Genomic DNA, 23,413 nt, shown 5'->3' with positions numbered 1-23,413 from the left:
CCAGGGCTTATCGCGCGAAATCGCAGCTCCCAATCGATCCACAGATCGATTGGGAGCTCTGGATCGATCGGCTGATCGATCCAGAGCTGTTCTGTTTGCGCGATGCTTCTCCCCAATCGATCCACTGATCGATTGGGAAAAGGCTTGTCGCGAGGACTCACCCAATCGATCGGGCAGGCCAATCCATCGGCTGATCGATCCAGCTGTCGATTTTTGCCCAAAACCAAGACCCAAGCCCCCCAAACCAACATCCGGTCAACCTTGACCTGTTGGAACATCATGCCTAGCATCTGGTCTCCCTTGACCTGCTAGGACTCCCTCACCAAGAGTCCGGTCAACCCCTTTGACCCACTTGGACTTTTCTCGTGCCAAGTATCCGGTCAATCCCTTTGACCTACTTGGACTTTTCTCCTTGTGCCAAGTATCCTATCAATCCCTTTGACCTACTTGGACTTTTCTCCTGTGCCAAGTATCCTGTCAATCCCTTTGACCTACTTGGTCTTCCCAACACCAGATGTCCGATCAGCCTTGATCCATCTGGGTTTTCTCATGCCTAGCTTCACTCACTAGGACTTTCACCTGGCTTCACTCACCAGGATTTCCATCCGCCTAGCTTCACTCACTAGGACTTTCACCGGCTTCACTCACCAGATTTTCCATCGCCTAGCTTCACTCACTAGGACTTTCACCGCTTCACTCAGGATTTTCACCTGGCTTCACTCACCAGGACTTTTCTTCTGCCTGGCTTCACTTACCAGGACTTTCCTTCTGCCTGGCTTCACTTACCAGGACTTTCCTTCTGCCTGGCTTCACTCACCAGGACTTTCATACTGCCTAGCTTCACTCACTAGGTCTTTCATTTTGCCTAACATCCCAGTTAGGACTTCCCAGTCAAGTATCCGGTCAACCTTGACCTACTTGACTCTTCTTCAATCAATATCTTATTGTCAAACATCTAAACACAAACCAAGACTCAGCTTGGTTACCCAGGTCAACCTTGACCTGAGGGATATTGCACCAACATCAGGAACTTTCTAATGGACTTAGATGTGATTCCTGGTTTGCCCAAAATCATCACAATTTATTGTGATAATAGCGGTGCAGTTGCAAACTCGAAGGAACCACGAGCTCATAAGGCAAGTAAACATATAGAGCGCAAGTACCACCTGATACGAGATATCGTGAAGCGAGGAGAAGTTGTCATCGCCAAGATTGCATCAGCGGATAACCTGGCAGATCCTTTCACTAAGGCCCTTCCGGCGAAAGCTTTTGATCGGCATGTGGAGGGAATGGGAATCAGATGTATGGTAGAAGATATGGCAGCTTAGTCATTAGTATAAGTGGGAGATTGTTGGAGTGTATACTGAAAGCCTAAGCTTTGTAAACATTCATTATAAATAAAGAATCACATTTGGTCAAATTTTCTACATTTAGTTGTAGTTGTTCAATTAATTTATATTGTAGATAATATAGTATGTGGTGTCACATACAGAAGATGATATTATCAGTACCTTATAAATTATAAATAGTAGCTCACGACCAAAATGGAAAGGAACAAACCATTAGTAGGTCGTAGTGTAATTAGGTATCAGTTTTTCTTGACTGTATAATTACACTAGTACACTCAGAGTGTATTGAGTAGGACCATTTGAGGTCGTTTCTTTTGTACTGACTTTATAAAGAAATAAAGACCTCGGTTATTATGGAAGTATGTGCTCTTAATCCTAATATAATAATAAGCACATATATTTGATATTTATTTCTTTAATTTATCAATGGGTGAGGTTTAGTTCGATGAATCAATAAGCCCGATAAATTGGGAAATGATATCACTTATAGTGTGTGTTGTTGATTATAGAAGGAAACTGTGTCCTAGAGATACTAGGTTGATAATGTCCTCAAGAGGAGCTCATAAGGATTGTCATGTTAAACCCTGCAGGTGGACTTAGTCCGACATGATGATAAGGTTGAGTGGTACTACTCTTGGACTTAGATATTAATTAAATGAGTTGTCAGTAACTCACTTAATTAGTGGACATTCGATATCTTAAACACAGGGAGACTAACATGCTCATAATAAGAAGGAGCTCAAAAATGTAATTTGGGATTGGTGCGGTAGTTCAATAATAGTTCTCTAGTGGAATGAATTATTATTGATAAAATTAAGTTGTGTGTTCGGGGCGAACACGGGATGCTTAATTTTATCGGGAGACCAAAACCAATTCCTCCTCTCGGTCCCTATCGTAGCCTCTTATTTATAGAGTTATATACCCACCTTCTATACCCACCCAATTGGGGCCGGCCAAGCTAGCTTGGGAACAAGCTAGGGCCGGCCTAGGTATGAATTTGGGTGGCCGGCCCTAGCTTGAACCCAAGCTAATGGGGGCCGGCCAAATTAAATTAAAAAGGAATTTTAATTTTAATTTTTATTATGTGGAAGAAATAATTTATTAAAGAGAATTTAAATTAAAATATCTCTCTTATAAAAGATCTACAAAAGATTAAAGAAAGAGATTAGATCTCTTTCCTTATTTGTAGATTGGTGAGATATTTTATTTTCTCTTTAAAATTATTCACATGATAATAAAATTAAAATTATAGAAATTTCCTTTTATTAACCATGAAGAGATTTTTAAAGAGAAATTTTATTTTTTAAAATTTCTGGATACAAATTAGGAAGTTTTAATTTGTTGATTGAAACTCTCCTAATTTGTTCATTTGATTGTGGCCGGCCATCACAAGTTGATTGGGAAATTTTATTTTATTTTTCTCAATTAATTCATGTCAAGGAAAATTAAGGAAATTTTATTGTAATTAAATTTCCTAATTTGCCTAGGCCAAGGAATATAAAAGAAGGGGTGAGGGTGCCTTCATGAGACACAACATCTATTATTCCTCTCCCTCTTTTGTTCCTTGGTGTGGCTGGCCATCCTCTCCCTCTCTTCCTCTTGTGGTGGCCGAACCCTTCTCTTCCATTGGAGCTCTTGTGGTGGCCGGATACTACTCGGAGAAGAAGAAGAAGAAGGAGAGAAAGCTAGCATCTCTTGGAGCTTGGTTAGTATTTTGATTTTCCTCCTTGGTGAAGTTTTTCCTTTGTGGCCGAACCTTGCTTGGAGGAGAAGAAGGTGGTTGGTGGTTTCTCATCTCGGAAGATCGTTGCCCACACAACGTTCGAGGTTAGAAGAGGAATACGGTAGAAGATCAAGAGGTTTTTCTACAAGGTATAACTAGTAATTTTTCTTTCCGCATCATGCTAGTTATTTATGGAAATAATACCAAATACAAGAGGCTTACGTTCTAGAATTTCGAATATGTTTTTCGATATTGTGTTCTTTTGTTTTTTCTTTTCCTTGTGATTTGATTGTTCTCTTTGGTTAACCTAAAGTTATTTTAGGAAATTAAATATTAGTTTTCTATAAAAGGTTTTGGCTAGTCGGTGGTGGTTGCTCCCATATCCAAGAAGACCATGTGCCTCGCTACGTCAGTACTGGGAACCATTTATGGAAATTAATATTTAATGGAATTAATAACTTAAGGAGACTTGGGTCAAACGTGTTAAGTTCCGCAGGAGATCCAAGTCAAAACCTAAAAGAACAAATAGATTAAGTTTTGGATCAAACGTGTTAAGTTCCGCAGGCGATCCAAAATTTAATTTAAAAGAACACATGGTAGCTAGGAAAAGGTTCAGACCTTTGTACAAAATTTTTGTACAGTGGAACCTATAGGTTTTCCGAGTAGCAACCAACATAAGTCACTTCACTCGCCGACATTTCATCATCACTATCCGATGATTCTTGCTCGGATTCGGATGATGAGGATTCTATCTTCTTTTCTTTCTTCTTTTTCTTTTCCTTCTTTTCTACAATAAGAGCCATACCTTTCTCTTTTGAAATCATATTAGCTTGTTCATGAAGTTCAAATTCACAAAATAATTCATCAAGCTTAACTAAGGAAAGATCTCTAGAAACCTTATACGTATCAACCATTGATGCCCATAAGCTAGTTCTAGGAAAGGATTGTAGAACATACCTTACTAAGTCTCGATTGTCAATTTTCTCACCTATTACATGAAGTCCATTTACTATCTCCTTGAATCTACCGTGCATTTGACTCACGGTCTCATTGGACTTCATAGTGAAAGTTTGAAGTTGCCCCAACAAGAGATCTCTCTTGGCTCTCCTTGATTCACTTGATCCTTCATTTAACTCAATGAGTTTTTCCCAAAGTTCTTTGGCGGAGTTGAATGGTCCTACTTTGCTTAGTTGCTCCTTTGAGAGTCAACATTGTAGGGTTGTTGTACCCTTTGCATTTGCTTGAGCCTTCTTTGCCATCTCTTTTGTCCAATCCTTGGTTGAAAGAGGAGCTCCCGACCCATCCTTTGGCATCTCGAATCCATCTACAACACTAAACCAATTTTCAATGTCATTCATTAAATAATACTCCATCCTACCTTTCCAATATGCAAAGTCGTTCCCATCGAAGAAGGGTGGCCTTGCGGTGCTATATCCCTCTTGAAATGCCATTTTGATGCTTCAGTTGACGGTGAGGTCTTCCGATGCGAACCTCGCTCTGATACCAATTGATAGGACCTTGAGTATGGCTAGAGGGGGGTGAATAGCCTTTCTTCAATTCTTCACCTACAATTTGTTAGCGAAAGCACAAAAAGAAATGAAATTGAAAAACAATGAAAGAACAAAACTAACTCCTCGATTTACTTGGTCTCCACCTCCTTGAGGTGACTAATCCATGGCACACATATACCCAATCAAGCTCCACTAAGATCTTCTCCTTTTCAATCCAAGAGTGATGGTGGAGAAACATTTACAAGATGATCTCCTCCTTTTACAAGTTTTTGATGAGCTTAGGGAGGAGAGAATAAGAGTTGTAAGACTTGAAGATCACTTGGAAAGCTTTAAATAGTAATTTGAATCAGTTGAGTTTTTCTTTCCAAGCTCTCAACTTTATATACAGTATGCTGGAATTCCCGATATCAGTCGACTGCTAAAACATGCAGTCGACTGGTATCACACAACGGCTATTGTTTTATTCAAATATGCGGAGATCTTGTGCATCACCATCCCAACGACATTATACCAGTCGACTGCTGAAACATGCAGTCGACTGCATGTTTCATCAGTCGACTGGTGATTGTGGAGTGAGCGAACAGAGACATTCTGTTCGCTCCCAGTCGACTGGATCAGTCAACTGGTGTCCGGAGTTGCTCTTGAAGTCTTCCTCCTCAACCTTTGTCCCTCAGATGCACTCAAGCCTGCAGCTATTCTTCGTGTCATCCTTCACATTGCTTTGAGGTTCACTTCCCTTCACTCCGTTTGCTTCTTGTCCGTGGTCCATCGGATGCACCATCCTTCACCAATCTTTAAGAACCTGAGCCATGAAACTTTCTAAGCTTGTGCAATCTACCAAGACCTGCACAACTTAAGTACATATTAGAACCAATATAAAGTCTAACTTAAACCCTTTGACACACACATCAAAAACAAAGATCACTCTATTTAATCCTATGTCGATTGTATCAACAAGGTCCTAGGGGGGATAACCCTAGGTCCTAGGGGGTGGTAACCCTAGGTGTAAAGTCTTGGCGGATCGAACACTTTGGGTGAAATCCTAGAGTTGGGGACTCTAGGTGAAAATTCTGATGGTTGGAGACCAGGTGAAAGTTTGGACGGGTCGTGGAGCAGACGTCTAGCATGAAGACCTGAAGTCTCGGGCATTTAGCAAAAGTTCAGTCAGCCTGGAGAACCGGTCTAGCAAAAGGTAACTCTATTGAGAGGAGTAGGTGAGGACCCGTTCCCCGAATAGGGAATAATAGGAGTTGGTTCGACCTAGGGTTTCCAGAGGAAATCTGAAAGTCAGAACTAGACAGTCCGAATGCTGTCAAAAGTTATATATTGCTTTACTATTATTTGTTGTTTATCTAACTCTGTTATGCAGGGAAACTAACATTTTACAGGTTGGACTTTCGGCCTTGATCAGTCGACCGAACCTCCAAACAGACAGATTGGATTTCCAGCGAGCTGATCGGGTTCGACCAAGGGATCAGTCGATCGAACCTGTGGTTCAGTCGACTGAACAGTAGATAGGCATCGACGTGGTCGAGCCAAGTTGATCGGACCAAATGAGCTGGGGATTGGTCAACCGAATAGCAGGATCGGTCGACCGAAGACTCTTATCCAGGCGGTCGAATCTGGATGCGAAGCTGGGCAAGTTTAGAAGGTTCGGTCGACTGAACACCTGGATCGGTCGATCGATCAACGTCAAGTCAAAGACAGATCCCGAGATTAGTGGATCTGGATCAGGTCTGGCTCGGCTATAAAAAGAGGGTCGACCAACACCTTCGGTACAGAAGACATTCTAAGATCAAGAAAGAATAATTGCTGCTCTCTTCTACGCTGCTCCGACAAATGACAATGTACTGCTATTCTTAATTATCAGTAAACCTTGTTGTTAATACTTAATCTTCTGTACTCTTCCTTGTAAAGAATTTACAAATTGATAGTGGATTGCCGAACGTAAATGATCAATGATCGCAGACTTTGGAGAATGAGTCATCACGGGCTCTGAATCAAGTAAAACCAAAGGTGCTAGCTTTGTTTTACTTGTTCTTTATTCCGCTGCGTTATTCTGTGTTTTCTAAAACGAGTGAAAAAGTCACAACTACTATTCACCCCCCTCTAGCACGCATTGTTCTTACACTTTCTCCCCTATTAAAAGGTGGGCATATGGTCGACATGGCAGCAGATGTTTATGGAGCATATATCGTCGATTGGGGAGGAGTTGTCGGTCAGGGATGTTTATGACACTAGCGTTAGATTAATGGCTTAGCAGAAGTAGTGGAATCAGAAGGAACAACAGAACGCCTCGCCAGGAATAAGGATTGTAAATAGGTCAAGTCAGTCAACTTTCAGTCTCCTTCGATTAGATTTAAGGGGAAGGCTTATGATATGGTGATAAGGGTGGCTCCAAAAGGCAGATCAAGGCTGGGAAGATCAGCTGACAAGGCAATAAAAGTCAAGAAGTGGTCAACCTTTAGAGTCACCAACCGGGGCAGGGGCACACCTGAGCGGGTCATATGGACGATCGACACTTGAGCGACTGATCAGACCTTGGATGGTCGGCGAGCCTCATAGTGCAATAAATAGTGATAACCCAACAGACTGGGCCTTTCGATCAGTCGATTGGACCTACAGATCGATCGGACATATTGCACCCTTGATGCGAACGAAAAGGCCAAGTGAAGACTGAGTCACTCATCACATTCCGCAATGCCGAGCGGTTGGTCCTCTTGAGTGTTGGCCAGTCGGGCCATTGTGGTCCCCATGCCCCAACGACTTCATACTCTCTATTGAAAGTTTGTGCCACAAAGGACAAGATATCCTGCAAACAAATTGTAATTTCGAAGCTTCCAGACTATCAAATTATAGAGATTTGCGGGCTCATTTTAAGAAATGTGTCAGAGTTATTTTATAATTTGACCTTTCTTAGGAGTGCTTCGGAATACGCGCATAAATACAATAGTGACATTATAAAAAAGGGTCCCCATCTACAAGTGGAGATATACGATGCTCTATAATCCTACGCGCTCATTGCTACAGTTTTCTTCCACCATTTTTCTTCTCACAACTCGATCACTAATTTGAACATTGGAGGGCTAACGCCGATGACTCCTTCCCTGACCAAGCACTAATAGTCAGTTTACTTGGGAAAGTGGAAACCAAAACTAAGGAAAAGTTTTCATCGTTTACTTCATTAAAATTTTCAGATGAAAATGAAACGCAATCCATCAACAGATGATTTTGGAGCCAAAATTGATAACCTCAAAATCGACCAGAAAGCAGCAGATGGAAATAAAAATGGCGTATGTACCCCTTTTCATTTACAAAACTAAACCAAATACAAAAAAAATGACGCATGTACCATTTTTAACTCATAAAATTACACCATGTATATAATAAAATGACGCATGTACCCTTTTTTATTTAGAAAATTACATTGCATGTATCCACCTTCTTCTATCAAGATAAACAAACATCTAGGAAGAGATTTCTTCACCCTTTCTCTTCTCTTCCTCCAAGGATAATTTTCTACCATATATTCCTTTCCCTTCCTCATCCATGCTTTGGAGTAAACATAGCATAACATTCTCTGTGTTACACTAGACAACGTGGAGTCTTCTTTTGGTCAATAGTAGAGTCACGTTCCCAGCCAACCACTTTCACCGCTTTCAGACAAGGTTAATATGTATAGTCAAATTGATATTTAGATGGTAGAGTTGTTTTATTAGGTAAGACCATTTTAGCAAGCTTCATGCTCCTAAGTATTAAATGTTCTCTTATTTACTTCCCTTCGTCCCATTGTGGGCTGATGATAAAAAAACTCTCATAGGAGCAAAATCATCTTTTACTTCATGTATCCCCTATATCGACTTCTTGAGTGCTTAATCATATAAAAGAGATGACATTAATAATAATAATAATAATAATAATAATAATAATAATAATAATTAAGTTTTATCCTACCAGATCCAGATGGTTGATAAAAGATGTTGGTGCAATATTCCCTAGGTCAAGGTTGACCTAGTTGACTGAGCTTGAATTGGGTTAAGCTCGAGTCTTGATGTTTGGGTTTCGATGTTTGAGAATACATAGGGACAAGACATGGAGATTGCATGTGTAATTGTTCATGTGGTAAGATTGTGAAGGTGAGTCAAGTAGGTCAAGGTTGACTGGATACTTGACTGGAAAGTCCTGGTGAGTCAAGCCAGGCAGAAAGAAAGTCCTGGTGAGTGAAGCCAGGCAGAAGGAAAATCCTAGTGAGTGAAGCTAGGTGAAAGTCCCGGTGAGTGAAGCCAGGTGAAAAACCTAGTGAGTGAAGCTAGGCAGTATGGAAAATCCTGATGAGTGAAGCCGGGCAAATGAGAAGTCCTATTGAGTGAAGCTAGGCAGAAGGAAAGTCCTGGTGAGTTAAGCTAGACTTCATTCAATAAGCTCAACTTCAAATGAAATTCCAAGATGGTCTTGGATTCGACACAAGGGTGCCTCCACCATTCACAATGATGAGCTTCGATCTTTGGAGATCAAGGATCGAGAATTTCTTAATGGTGGAGATAGAGCAATGGTTTGCTCTAATGGAAGGCTTCAAAGCTCCAAAGAATTCAAAGGGAAAAATTCTCAAGAGGAGCAAGTGGAGCCAAGACCAAATCCAAAGATGTGAGGCCAATGACAAAGTGACCAAACTTTTGGTCAATTTATTGCCGAGCAACATCTTGGAGCAAATTGGAGATTTTGAAGATGCCAAAGAGCTATGGAGCAAGTTGACCAAGATTCATGAGATCCCCTCCACTGTACCAAGCCAAGAAAAATCTAAAGAGGGTGACTCATTGGAGCAAGACCAAGAGGAGGAGAATTCCGAAGGTGAGAGATGTTTATCTTCCAAAGAAGAAGAACAAGAAGCTTCATCTTCAAAGGAATGCAATGAAGAGGGCAAGGAGAGGGCATACTCCTTGTTCCATATACAAGACGAAGATGAAGAAGCCTCCACCTCTAGGATTGAGGGGGAGTGTAGATCATTAACATCGGAGAAAGAAGAAGCCTCTACATCCGGGTCAAGAGAAGAAGAGGATGAAGAAGCTTCCACCTCCACAAGTCGAGTCAAATCTATTGGAGGAGCATCATTATCGGATCAAGAGGAAGTTTAAATAATGGTAAAAAGCATATTAATTCTAATTTTTATCATTTTAATGCTATTTACCACAAAAAGAGGGAGCATAATAGTATTAAAGAAAAACATATGGCTCTCCATGCTAAGACTACCACATCTAGGGCTAAGAAGGTAGATAACCAACTAGGAAGTAATCCTAAGGATTTTAGGTATCTACCTAAGAAAAAGAAAAATCAAGGTTTTAGTGAAAAATCCAAGGTTGAGGGATTATGGAGAGAAAATCAAGTCTTAAGGTCAAGACTTGATAAATTATAAAAGACCCTAAAAAGGATGGAAAATATCAAAAAAGGGCAAAATGAGCATAACCTAGGTTTAGGACAACAAAAGTCATCCAACGGCCATAAAGATTTGGGATACAAACCAAAGGCTAAGAATGATGTAATTTCTTACCATAGGATTCCATATAGCTATGAAACCGAGTCTAGGTCAAATGGTCAAGTCAAAAATACTAGGAAGGTTATTCCTAAGAGTATTTTTGCAACAAAAGTGACTAAGACTTCTAAGAAGTCCAAGAAAGTCACAAAAGAAGGTCACAAGGGAAGAAATCCCCAGAGTTGACCTAGAAAATGTGACCAAGGCTTCTAAGAAGCTTAACAAGGTCACTAGGAAGATATCTAGGGAAGTTATCCCTAGTGAATACCTAGAGCATCATAGGAGCACCAATAGGTTTTGGGTTCCTAGGAGCATTTTTTCTACCCTTTAGATGGGTTAGAGAGTGTCAACTCTAATTGAAAGGGTAGTTAACCCAATCATGATAAAGTTGGCACTCTAAGAGCATTTTCAAGGTTATTGTTAACCTTTGAAAATGATAAGGATTAATGACTTACTCTTAAAAAGAGTAAGATGTGCAAAAAATTTGAGTTTTTGGATATAATTTTAATTGGCACAAGAAATCAAGTCTAAAGAAATGCCAAGTTGGCATTTTATTAGGAAGTTAAAAGCAAGTCTAAGCCTTATTTTAATTTGTTACTATTTAAAAGAGTAATTTGTGTCAAAATTTGAGGAATGTGCTTAATTTAAATTGGCACAAAATTAGGAAAATCAAAAGAAATGTCAAAATTGAATTTTAGCATTTTCTTGGGAAATAGTGGGCAATCTATGGTTAAATTTTAATTTAGCTAAGGATTAAGGATACTTAGATAATCTAGGTATTTCTTTTATGCTAATTTGTCATGCTTTATTTGCCCATCATATGACATGACATCATATTTATTTTTGCATTCATGTCTTATTATGAAAAACACAAAAATACCGTGTCATGTCATACATACATCATGTAGTTATAAGAAATTTTCTTTTGAAAATTATTTCTTTTTGATGTATGTCATAACATATCATGCATTATTTTAATTCCTTGCAATTTAAGGACAAATGACATTTATTAACAAATAACATCCTTGGTGGATGTTCATAACCTCAAAATACCTAGGTAGATATGCATGATCCCTAGATTAGCGCAAAACCAAAAGTTTACATCTCACTATGTACTATAAGGTGACTTGTATATGGTTTAGTACACATTAAATACAAGTGAGATGTTAGGATGATGAACAAAACTCAAGATGTTGATTTAGTGCATTTTTGTGAGTTTTAAGTTCATCGCACACATAGTTATGTGTTTTCCAATCATTGGGAAAGCTAATGTACAAGTCATGTGCATTGAGCCCAAAGAACATGGTTGAAAATTGGTTTTGAAAATGATTTCAAATATGTTTTGGGAAACCTTGGTGAAAACTATCTTTTGATAGTACTCATCATTGAAAAGTTAGACACAAACTAGAAGAAAACACTAAAGTTTTTACAAGTTTTCTAGTTTATGTCAATCTTGGAAAATATGAAGTATTTTCTTAGAAAACTATTTTTCCATGATAGTATATGCCCTAAGGAATGTCTACATGAATTTTCATAATTTTTCGAATTTTATAGAATTTCTTGGGGAGTTTCTGAAATTGATTGAAAGTGAATTTCAGCAATTTCAGAGTTTCAATCGATCACTCGATTGATTGAAGTGCCTCAATCAATCAGGCGATAGATTGAGAAGGCATCTCTCACGAGCAGAAGCTCGCTGGATCGATCCACCGATCGATCCACGCAGTCTGAATCGATCAGTGGATCGATTCAGAAGGGTTCAATCGATTGGGACCCAACTCCAATCGATTAGGGATGCTGATTTTGGCTGGGAAAGTCTGATTTCAGCATTTTGAGCCACCTTTAGTCTAGGTAACCATTCCTAACCTCTCTAAACACGTTTGTATACATTTAGGGAGAGTTTTCATGATGAAAACAAGGATGGATTGGTTAAGGAAGACTAAGTAGAAGTTTAGGTTGAGGTTTGATTTCAATATTGAATTTTTGAACCTAAAAACTTTTAAATTTGGGTTTTCTAAAGGTTTAGGGATTCCAAGTCATTGTTGGTGCAATGACAGAAGTTACGTGCATGTCTTTAGAGGGAGTTGCCCTTTAAGGACATGAAAATTTATTTTTCATACACCTTGGAAGGTGGTTAACCTTCTTTAGCGAAAATGCTCAAGGTTAGACATTTGAATGTAATGAAGAGTGGATATCTTCATTATTTATGTGGTGTTTGCTCACGGGTGAGCATTTGATGACAATGAAGGGTATGAGACCTTCATTTGAATCGTATGTGAATATACTAAGTGGTATATGCTCAAGGATGAGCGTTTAGAATAATGAAGGGTATGAGACCTTTGTTATTGTGTTGTGAACAATGAGTGAAGTTGTCAACAACGTTGGGTAACTCTTCAGGGGGAGAGTTTTTGATGTGTGCCAATAGGGGGAGAATGTGTGGTTAAGTTAGGCCTTCATTACCTAAGAGGGAGTTTGCCCTCTAGAAAAGGAGGAGAATGAAGGAAACCATCATTCTCATACTAACTTGAAGGGAGTTGAGGCTATGGGATTAGCCTAACTTACTAGTGGTATTGTCAAACATCAAAAAGGGGGAGATTGTTGGTGCAATATTCCCTAGGTCAAGGTTGACCTGGTTGATTGAGCTTGAATTGGGTCAAGCTCGAGTCTTGATGTTTGGGTTTCGATGTTTGACAATACATGGGGACAAGACATGGAGATTGCAGGTGCAATTGTTCATGTGGTAAGATTGTAAAGGTGAGTCAAGTAGGTCAAGGTTGACTGGATACTTGACTGGAAAATCCTGGTGAGTGAAGTCAGGCAGAAAGAAAGTCCCGGTGAGTGAAGCCAGGCAGAAGGAAAGTCCTAGTGAGTGAAGCTACGTGAAAGTCCCGGTGAGTGAAGTCAGGTGAAAGACCTAGTGAGTGAAGCTAGGCAGTATGGAAAGTCCTGATGAGTGAAGCCAGGCAAATGAGAAGTCCTAGTGAGTGAAGCTAGGCAGAAGGAAAGTCCTGGTGAGTGAAGTCAGGCACAGGAAATCCAGATGGATCAAGGTTGATCAGACATCTGGTGTTGGGAAGTCCAAGTAGGTCAAAGGGATTGACCGGATACTTGGCACAGGAAATTCAGGTGGATCAAAGTTGATCGGACACCTGGTGGAGATAAGTCCAAGTGGGTCAAGGATGACCAAACACTTGGCACGAGGAGAAAAGTCCAAGTGGGTCAAAGGGATTGACCGGACACTTGGTGAGGGAGACCTAGCAGGTCAAGGATGACCAGATGCTAGGCGTGGTGTACCAACAGGTCATGGTTGACCGGATGTTGGTTTTAGGGACTCTTAGACTTGATTGGGCAAGTCCACATGGGATGGATCGATCAACCGATCGATTGGCTCATGCCCAGTCGATCGGTTGATCGATTGGGAGAGTGGTGATCGCACAAAACAGCTCTGGATCGATCGGCCGATCGATTCAGAGCCTCCAATCGATCGGTCGATCGATTGGGAGTCGCGATTCTGTGCAATAAGCCCTGGATCGATCAGTCGATCGATCCAGGCATTTCCCGAGAGCACAGAGGCGCTCTGAATCGATCGATCCAAAGCCTCCCCAATCGATTCGGAGCAATTCGATCGATTGGGATTTGACCGTTGGCGCTGATAAAGCCGTTGGCGAGCATTTTTCTGAGTACAACTTCCTCTCTTCTCCACAGGCGATCACAGAAAACCTTCACAGCGATCTTTTCTTCCTCACCGCCAGTTCTTGAAGGTTCTTGGAGGCTCATCCAAGTCAAGAGGCGAGTTGTAACAAAAAGAAGAAGAAGCTAGAGTTTTCATTGTAATCTTGTAAGATTCATTTGTATTTTGCTTCTTTCTTTCTCATTGTTGTATTGTGAGGTTGTAAGGCTTCTCCGCCTTCAGTAGTTACTGAGAAGGAGTGTTTTCATAGTGGAGGGTGCATGAGTGTGTGGATCCTTGGATTAGTCTTCTTTTGTTGAGGTGAATACCAAGTAAATCCTAGAGTTAGCGTTGTGTGTTTGGTTCTTTGTATTTTCCGCTGCATATCTTTGAAGAAACAAACAACGACGAGCACGAGATTACGCCGAGCTATTCAACCGCCCCTCTAGCTCCATTTTTGATCCTAACAAAAGATATGACATTAGTAATTATGAAAAAAAAAATATTTCTCATTCTCTATAATGTTATCTCTCACTAGGTAGTGTTCTTTATCAAACTTCATCTTAAATATCGAAAAAGCTTTGCCATGCATTTTTGACATCCTAAGCATCGAAATCATTAACGATTCTTAAATTTTGACTTTTTGAATTATTAGTCTATTTTATATACTTTTTGAATTTTCTAGAGAGTGACGTGAAATACTTACGGTAAAAATGGGAGTTTAGATTGAATTAAATTAGTTATTTAAAATTTTTTTAACTCAATTGAAAAATTCTAAATCCAAACTCGAATAATCTAAATAATCCATCCAACCTGGAAAAAAACCTTTTTCTTATTTCTCTAATTTTTTTTTTATTTTAATATTTCATATTGCTATACTACATTTTTATTATTTATATACATAAAATATCTTAATTCCTAAAATAAAATTAATTTAATAAAAAAATCCTAAATCTCTAAATCAACCTGGAATCCCCAATCTAAATTTGATTTTTTCAAATGAATCAGAGTTCATTTTTTATGCCCCTAATTTATAATGAATCCATCACTAATATTTTGTTAGACGGTCAATGCCGATAGTTAGTGAATAAAATGAGGAGTTGAAATTTTTTAAGAATATTTGATAGACACAAAATTACTCGAGCAAAAATCATAAAAAATTATCATTACATGAATACCGGAGGATGCCAAATTTCATTATTCTGAATTTACGACATGTACATTCACCTGTAAATAATTCACTTATATATTAGTTCTGGATTAAAAATATTATCAAGAGTAATTACTTTTAATTTATTTTATCTGATTATGTTTTTTAATTTGTTATTCATATATTTGTAAAAAAATATGATAAAAAAAATATCAATTTACTATATATTATATATTCAAGGAAGTATCCATTAACTGTCCAAACCAATACACCCATAAACACAGTTTAATGCATAATCACGATTCCCTAATCTAGCTCCAATTACGAGCCCGCAGGCCGTTCAATAACGCATTCCTGGTTCCTGTCGCTGCCTGAAACGCTCCGTTCACGCTCTCCCTCAGCTTCTCCAATGCCGACGTCAATTCCTCCGCCGCTCTCCCCACTGTCGCAACCACTCCGTCTCCGACGTCCTCCCGTTCGATCCCTCTCGCCAGTGTCCCCACCTCCGCCTCCACCGTTGCCAACTCCAACGGTAATGACGCTCCTAGTCGGTCCGAAACGGCCGCCGCGACCTGGTTGAACGCCTCCGCCCACGGACAATCGCAGGAAACCCGCATCTCGCCTATTTGCGATTTACCCTCTCTTCCGCCGAGAGCCACGAGCGCCGCCGCCATCACCAGGCGCGAAACCTCCTCTGCCGCGTACGTCACGCGGCGGCGAGCAGCAGACTCCGCGCACCGCGGGGCCATTCGATGGATCAGCTCGCCGGCAGAACGCCCGATCTCGCGGCTCGGGATGCTCTCCCACTCCGCGACCGCCTTTCGTGCGCAGTGGAGCTTGCCCTTTGGACGATCCTCGTCGTGGCCGTCCTCATCGGGGGTCAGGCAGCGGAGGGCGAGTCTGAGATAGAGCAGGCGGCGCTCCACTCGCGCGATCTCAGCGGAGACGGCGTTACAGGCGTCAAGCAACGCGACGCTGGAGTCGAGATAATCGACATCGGAGTCGAGGGAGTCGGAGGCAACGAAGGCGGCGGCGGCGTCGGATAGGGTGAGGGAAAGCACGCGGAGGGCGCTTGCGAGCCAGAGTATAGGCGTACCCGGGGATTCGCAGGGAACCGGGAGGAGGGAGCGGAGGCGGAGAGCTAGGGTTTCCTCGAAGAGGCGAGACGAAGCGGAGGAAGAGGACGACTCGAGCAGGGAACTCGGATGGGAGAAGAGCGAATCGAACCACTTGATTAAACCAGAAGAAGCCATGAGCAATCAATTTTCGGGTTCGGGTCTAAGATCCATCTATTTAAATAGACAACGCAAAGGCTCAAAACTATGGGTACAAAAATGAAAGATAACAATAAGGCTAAATAATATTAAGACTCTTAATTTTTTTTATCCAGTAAGCTTATCCTTATATTTAAAAAATAATATTTAATCTTTTTTATCTGAAGTTAAAAAAATAATAAATAAATAACCTATTACTTTACTGAAGTAAATCCTAATTCTAAATATTAAAAAACCCTACAAGTAATCTCAGACTTTTAGGAAAAAAACGAAAAAAAAAAATACAAAACCTTAACTTAAACTTTTTAGAAGCTGAAGCTCGAAGTCGTGTTTTTTTTCTATTACATCCATCCATCCATAAGAGGAATCCATATCTATCATTTTTGCACGTAATTAGTAGTTGATATTTATTATATGTTAGTGATTTTCAAGTTTATGTGGTATATTAAGATGTCTGAGTACTAATTTTACAACAACCCATACATTTTTTTCTTAGATTTTGTAATATCTTAGATGTGCATATTAGTATAATTTTGTCACATCAATACTTCATTCTTACTTCATTGTATGACACATTTGATGATGATGAAAAATTTTTTAATAATAAATTTTATTCTATCTTCATTTGATTTTAGTTCACTAATTTAAAATTCTGATCTTTTTATGGTTTGGTGAGAGTGGTGGAATGAATTTTTTTTTATAGTTATCTCTTTTAAAAGTTATTATTTTTTTGTTGTTTATATTGGTACATGTATAAATTTTATGAAGATTTTTTTCTAGTAACGAGTGAGATTTTTGATCTATATATAGACCAAATTTGATTAAGATTAAGTTTTTAATGATTTTATAGGATTTTTTTATTTTTGTTTTTCTTTTTTTCTAGAAGTTTGAGGTTAGTTTTCAGTAAAAATATTTTAATCAGAATAATTTCAACCTTTATAATTAGAGTTTAGGCCAATAAAATAATAAATTATTTTAACTATTTACTATTTTTTTATTTAAAAAGTATTAAATATTATTTTTAAATATAAGAATAAATTGTTACTTGACAGAAAATAACTTAGCCTAACAATAATGACAATTCGTTATTTTTGTCGAAATTCAAAGACTATAGTAAATTTTTTTGATGGTCCGTAAATCCGCGGAGAGTTGAGTCTCCACAAATGGATAAGATTGGGGTCAAACTCTTGGGGGGTTTGGATTTTGACTTTGACGTTGACTTAGATCTGGGTAAGGTGCAAAAAATGGTGAAATTACACGTAAAGGATAAGGCTGAAGACCGCTGACCTGACAGAGTTTTAAATTGCTATGCATGGAGGAATACGTTTGCTTGCAAGGCTTCTCAAGCAATAAAAAAATATTTATCAGGTTCGATAACATGACGTCGGAATTATCGATTTAATTATATAAATTTTTTTATCGATGAACGGTCTAAAAATTTAATACCTCTTAATTATAAATTTTATTTGAAGATTTTTTTTTATAAATATATTGTAGTTAGAAAAGACAACTAAAAATTTAATTAAATCCCGCTTGATTTGGTTATGGCCCAGCCCATTTAGCTGCGGGCCTGAGCCGAATGCGGCCGATTTCAGAACCCTAAACAAACCGGTTTGCCTCGCACCATCGCCGTCGTATCTGCCTCCAGCCGCTACTTCTCCGTCTCTTCTACCACCTCCGCCGCCCGGCTCTCCACCACCCACCGAGAATCCATCAATTCGCACTGGGAATCGCTTCCCTCTTACAAAGTCTTTCCTGCTCAAGGAATTCGATCCTAACCGTTCTGTTTCTCTTCTCTCATCCTTCGCTAAATCCTCTTTGATTACCTCCATCGGCTACGCCTTCGACCTCATCGCCCTCTGCTCGCTCTATACAACTGATTCTCCGATATTGAATGCCTCATCAAATACCGCAAGTCAGCGGCCTCCGTTTCGGAGCCTTAATATCCTGTCGCTTATTATTTCCTATGGTGCCGCCGGAATCTTCCAGCAAGCTCTTATATCGAGCGGAGTACCTGGATGTGGTATTCAATGAGAAGCTGATCAGGGAGATGCAGACCGCAGGGATTGAGCCTGGTTTGTATCATCTACGCTTATCCCACTACTAGCCATTTCAACGTCGGCTAATGCGGTGTGCACTGGAAACTACAAATATGTACCAGATTTTCTGGCTGATTTGTTTCAGAATGAGGATATCTGCATGCGGCTGGCTGTGTTCAATGATAACTGGAGGTTGAACAAAGTGTCAAATTTTGAGACGGCGAAGCAATCTGAATACAGCTGAATTTGAAGTAACGTGCCATCGCTTTTGAAGCTCAATAAGTCTAAGGTACAATGCTATACGACCATGTTGCTATATTTGACTAAGGATTTAGCCACCTCAATGAGCACTATTTTATTTTGTAATCGCTGCTGAAGTATCAGTTTGTTACATTTCTATGTATTATTTAAACCCAATAGTTACGCGTCGCACAGCAATGCTAGTTTATTGATTGTTTGCTAGATTTGATAAGGCGTTATTTTTCTTTAGGATGTCTTAACATGTTAATGTAGTTTATCAATGGATATGATGCGTCCTTTGCTTTAATTTAAGGTCAATAATTTGGAGGAGTGCTTTGAATGTCTTGGTCCTTTTGAGATAGCAGTAAAAATATATTTTGGACCAAAAAAGGTAGCTATGTTGAGAAGAGATGGGCTTTTCAGATGGTTGACAATTTTTTACATGTTTATTAGATGCAAGTTGAACTATAGAGAGCATCGATACATGGATCAGAAGAAATGTATTTGCATCGACCTCTATGTTTCACCATTTTGGGGTTGCTACATGAATCTTTTTTGCATGAACGCAAGAGTATAGTATATTTCAAAAAAAGAAAAAAATGTATATGTCCCTTCTCATCATCCCAATACAAATCCAAGCAAGGACTCTCTTTCGAGCACCATCTAAGATATACAAGTATCAGAAGAGAAGATGCAAAAAGGAAATGTCTATAGTGCTTAGCAGCAACAACAAAAGCTCTATCACATCTCACTATATGAATATCATTCACACAGGTCATGCCACCTGCTTTCAGAAACCAGTAAGTAGATCTCTACTTCAAACACAGTCCGTATCAGAAGCCTGGCTCAGAGGATTCCAGCCCATCCAGCAGCACAACTCAGTCCAGCCATTTCAATCAGGAGGCAGTGATCTTCAATTTGATTCCCATCCTCCAGCAGCATCAGGACAGGCAACAAAACCAGCATAGCAACACAACCATTTTTCTTAAGTATCAGCTAACAACATCAAGAAACAGTTTTTTAAAACAATCTAGCTTACAGAAATCTCCATCCTCGATCCAAGTCTTTGATAAAGAAGTCCAATTTTAAAGGTTCCACAACATCAGCATTAATAACAACCATCCTGTTCAACTAATCCAAGCAAACTTGACCATTTAGCATTAAGACAGCATCAACTTACTACTCTAAGCCTAGACAATGGCAGAAAAATCAATCTTTAGGAGTCTCTGCATCCATTACAGAAAAACTTATATTAAAGAATTCCAGCTAAGTCTTCACCTATGTGTGGCAAATGTATTCCTTAAAAGACAGCTTGTTCCGACATCCTTTCAATTTAAAACATAGCCATGCTTTGAGGGGAAAGCTGCTTTTAAGATTCATCATAACCTTCAAACACCCCCACACATGCACCATCAATAAAAAGTTTCATTCATGGTGGCAAAAGGTGATTCACTCGCTCCATCGCCTCCGTCAGCTCGTCTCCAGGCCAATACAGAAGAGATAAATCACGGGTGACTATTAGCCTTGGACAATTGAATAATGTACGGGGGAGGACAAACACTTGGCTACTAGCCGGGATGAAAAGCTTCATTCATAACTTTGTACTTCAAGTGAGGACATATCACTAGTAATATTGAAGCTATGTATAAAATTATTGTTGAAAGATTTTCATCCTGATCTTTGAAAAAAAGTGTGGAATCTTCTTCATCACCAAGATCTTCCTATTCTTGTTCTTTGTGGTTAGTTTTCTATATTTTTTGTTTGAACTCGGTCATGATGGACAATGAACTGACATTCATCACCAAGATCTTCCTATTCTTGTTCTTTGTGGTTAGTTTTCTATATTTTTTGTTTGAACTCGGTCATGATGGACAATGAACTGACATTTAGGTCTCAGTGCCTAGAATTCATTATGGATAGTAACAAAAAAAAGTCAATGCCGATTAGCACATAGTTGCTGAGAAGAGTTTTATGCTAGTGGATTTTCTCTTTGGCGAACTACTCCAATTTATGCAGTCCTGTTTACTGGGTGAGTTCACCTACTGGGTAAAACCGAAGCACAACTTATGCACACTTTGAAGTCAACATCCAAGATATTCATAAGTATTTGACATCTTGATAGGATCAGAACTTGCTAGCTACTTATCAGAATCTCTACTTTTTCTCTGTTCATTTTTTTATCATAAAGGTTTATTTTGTTTAGTCATGCTCATTTTCCGAATAAAATAGCTGTATTTTCTTCAGATGAAAAATTCGTGTTAAGTTAATAAATTGGTGTTCATGCGTGTTAAACCATATCACACAATAATTTCTTTAATGTAATGATTCAGTGCCTTCTCTACAGGCTCAGGATTTATCCATTTGGCAGGCGAAGCAATGGCATGACATGAGCAGAGCTGAGCCAAATGGAGAGGGAAAATAAGGAGCAGGTGAGCAATGAGTGCCACTGACAAATTTATTAGCCATCTTTATGGAAAGCTTTTTCTTCTCAAGTTTCTCAAATGTCCATGTTTCAACTCTCAACTAGCCATCTAGATGTGGATAGTTTCTTCCTCCACTGGATATATATCTGCACTTTACAATGGGTTGTTCAACTGCCCGGCTTTATCCTAGTGGTCTTTTTGTTCTTTTCTAAACAGCGATTCCTTCTTCCACCTGATCCTCACTATTAATTTTCTTTCTAGTGATGAGTTCATCTTGTCTTTATCCTGGTATACTTTTCATCTTTCAGGATTAGTCTTTGTATTCTGTATCTGGATTCTGTGGGCCAGAAATAGAAGTACAGGATAAGCTCATGCAACTTGTTTCATGTGTGTGAGCCTGTGAAGTATTGAGGTAATCACGGGCAACTTGTGACCTTGCTATTATTCATTTTTTCATGGAAATGACTTTTATTCTCACAAGTCGTTTTATACAGGTTCCTTTTTCTTTGTTGTTGCAAACATCAAGAAGTTCCAAGGATAAAAGTGTTGAGGTCCCCTCATTTATGAGAGTTTGCCACATTTCTATTGATGATTATTTGCAACATTTTATTCTCAAAAGGACCCTCAAAAAATTAAAAAACAAGGAGCGCATCAATCTGAGCTACATTTGTAACCTCTAGCTAAGCACATTAATAATCATTGTGCACCAGCTGTTTTCATTGGTGATAATCTTCGGGCACGGTCTCTTTCAAGCAAGCCTTTGAGCACGACCATCTTCTTGTACTCCTTCGAGTTCAAGTCTATCTCTTCATTTCCTCTTTTGTCATTACCAGTGGCATTTTCCTTTTGTATTGTAGCACGAAGCCGAGGAAAGAGGTAGAGCCAAGTGCATAAACAAATGATCACAGTGATCCAACTAACCACCAACAACAACGTCAACACCATCACAATGATCGTCAATAGCCTGGACAAGGGTTCATGTTCGTATTTGATTACACCTTTGCAGATCTCTTGACACTCGGATGCCTGTAGTTCAAGCGAGCTAGGATGGACTACTCGGGTGCCGACTTTGGTCCTGTCACGAATCCGATAAACCTGTGTGGGTTCAGCCTGCATCTTGTACCTGGAAGCCACTCGGTGTACTTGTGAATTCTGAACTCTCGGTTTGGTTTGGCTTCCGATGGGTGCTTGTCGGAAACTGTAATCGCTCCGCCTTCTCCTCGAGCCTTCTTCCACTTTGCTTTCCTTGTCATAACGCTAAGGCAAAACAAGAAAGTTCACACACATAATTAAAATACATAAAGCAAAACAACAAGCACATTCCACAAACTATGCCAGACTTGTTTTTAGTATCAAATTATCACACCACATAAACGGGGGAAATGGCACAAAACATGTACGCCGGCCTTTCTTTTGGTTGCATCCAGTTACAGCGGACCAAACACGGCGTTTACTTGTCTAATTCCATTGAACGCGACAAATGCAAATCCAAAGCGAAAAACCATTCTCTCTTTCTTTTGTTTTTTCCTCTCTCAATATTTTTCACAAAGTGAAATTTAATTCATCAGTTTGGAAAAATTAATATATATAATGTAGCATGTCTGCATGTAGCAAGATCGTAGTCAGTCTTTACCTTGAGGAACCAACGGAGGAAACTGCTGTTGACAGGCTTGGCCTTCTTCTCCTTTGGCTGGATGCCGGCGGCTGCAACGGGGCTCTCCGGCATCCTCTTATTCTTCGGCACAAACTTATGCGACTTGGCAGTCTCCGGCAAGGGGGTTAAGCCAAAGCAGGAGAGGAAATTGCAGAGAGAACGGCTTCTCTTCTTCCCGGCATCAATAACTGCCATTGATGCACAAATAGGAAGAAGGAAATATGTTATGGATGCATGATAGATCTCTCCATGAGGATCGAAGGGTGGTTGTGAAGAAAAGAAACAAGGAAGAACAAAAAGGATTAAATTTGCTTCAATTGAAGAATATTGTCTGGAGAGGAAGAGGAAGAGGAAGAGGAAGAGGGAAACAACTGCCAATAACAGGCGCAGTTTGGGGTCTTCGCCGGCATGTCTCTCTTTATCCGTGAAGACTCTTTATTTTTAATAAGGGGACTATGGCTTTGATTAGCAAATATTTTTCACTTTCCCCCTTCTCAAAGTTTGTGAACATTACATAAAAGTGCACCAATTGGTTACGCGTCAGCAATACATTAATAGAAAAAACAAGTTAGGCGGAGATGCTGAAGCCTGGATGACGTTTACGAAACTTAGGGGGTCCAAAAGCAAAATTATAAAACATAGGGGTATTTTGAAAATCATGCCACGAAATGGAAAATCGGAACGAATCCTCCGGTCAAACTGGAAATTGTTTTTCATCGTGATATCTACGCAGTTGGTTAATTTAAGTGGTATCAAATGTGGAAATCAATTTGGGAATTAAATATAATTGCCGACGAAAATGAATTCTGAATATATTGAAATATAATTACAATTATTATTATTATTATTATTAAAT

General features: G+C 39.5%; 3 protein-coding genes across 4 annotated transcripts; 1 reads left to right on the top strand and 2 right to left on the bottom strand.

The window, feature by feature from the left end:
* Positions 1 to 15,157: 15,157 nt before the first annotated feature.
* Positions 15,158 to 16,185, bottom strand: LOC121994115 (UPF0496 protein 4-like). Its single transcript, XM_042548269.1, has one exon. It carries the CDS (start codon positions 16,178 to 16,180, stop codon positions 15,239 to 15,241), a length of 942 nt encoding a protein of 313 aa, XP_042404203.1. The 5' UTR covers positions 16,181 to 16,185; the 3' UTR covers positions 15,158 to 15,238.
* A 1,641-nt stretch (positions 16,186 to 17,826) lies between these two features.
* Positions 17,827 to 21,536, top strand: LOC121996712. 2 transcript variants are annotated; one of them, XR_006116142.1, is made up of 5 exons: positions 17,827 to 18,276; positions 18,386 to 18,529; positions 20,825 to 20,909; positions 21,212 to 21,315; positions 21,398 to 21,536. XR_006116142.1 is itself a non-coding variant. In XM_042550780.1 (2 exons), exons 1-2 carry the CDS (start codon positions 18,096 to 18,098, stop codon positions 18,482 to 18,484), a joined length of 303 nt encoding a protein of 100 aa, XP_042406714.1. In that variant the 5' UTR covers positions 17,827 to 18,095; the 3' UTR covers positions 18,485 to 18,855. The 2 variants fall into 2 exon arrangements, 1 of the variants encoding a protein (XP_042406714.1); XM_042550780.1 differs by lacking the exons at positions 20,825 to 20,909; positions 21,212 to 21,315; positions 21,398 to 21,536 and having other exon boundaries at positions 18,363 to 18,855.
* Positions 21,528 to 22,998, bottom strand: LOC121996711. The gene is made up of 2 exons (XM_042550779.1): positions 22,537 to 22,998; positions 21,528 to 22,160 (listed from the first exon to the last, which is right to left on the bottom strand). Exons 1-2 carry the CDS (start codon positions 22,750 to 22,752, stop codon positions 21,600 to 21,602), a joined length of 777 nt encoding a protein of 258 aa, XP_042406713.1. The 5' UTR covers positions 22,753 to 22,998; the 3' UTR covers positions 21,528 to 21,599.
* Positions 22,999 to 23,413: the final 415 nt, after the last annotated feature.

This window comes from Zingiber officinale, chromosome 6A, assembly GCF_018446385.1.
Source record: "Zingiber officinale cultivar Zhangliang chromosome 6A, Zo_v1.1, whole genome shotgun sequence".
Taxonomy (NCBI): domain Eukaryota; kingdom Viridiplantae; phylum Streptophyta; class Magnoliopsida; order Zingiberales; family Zingiberaceae; genus Zingiber; species Zingiber officinale.
This window is presented reverse-complemented; position numbering and strand designations above follow the sequence as displayed.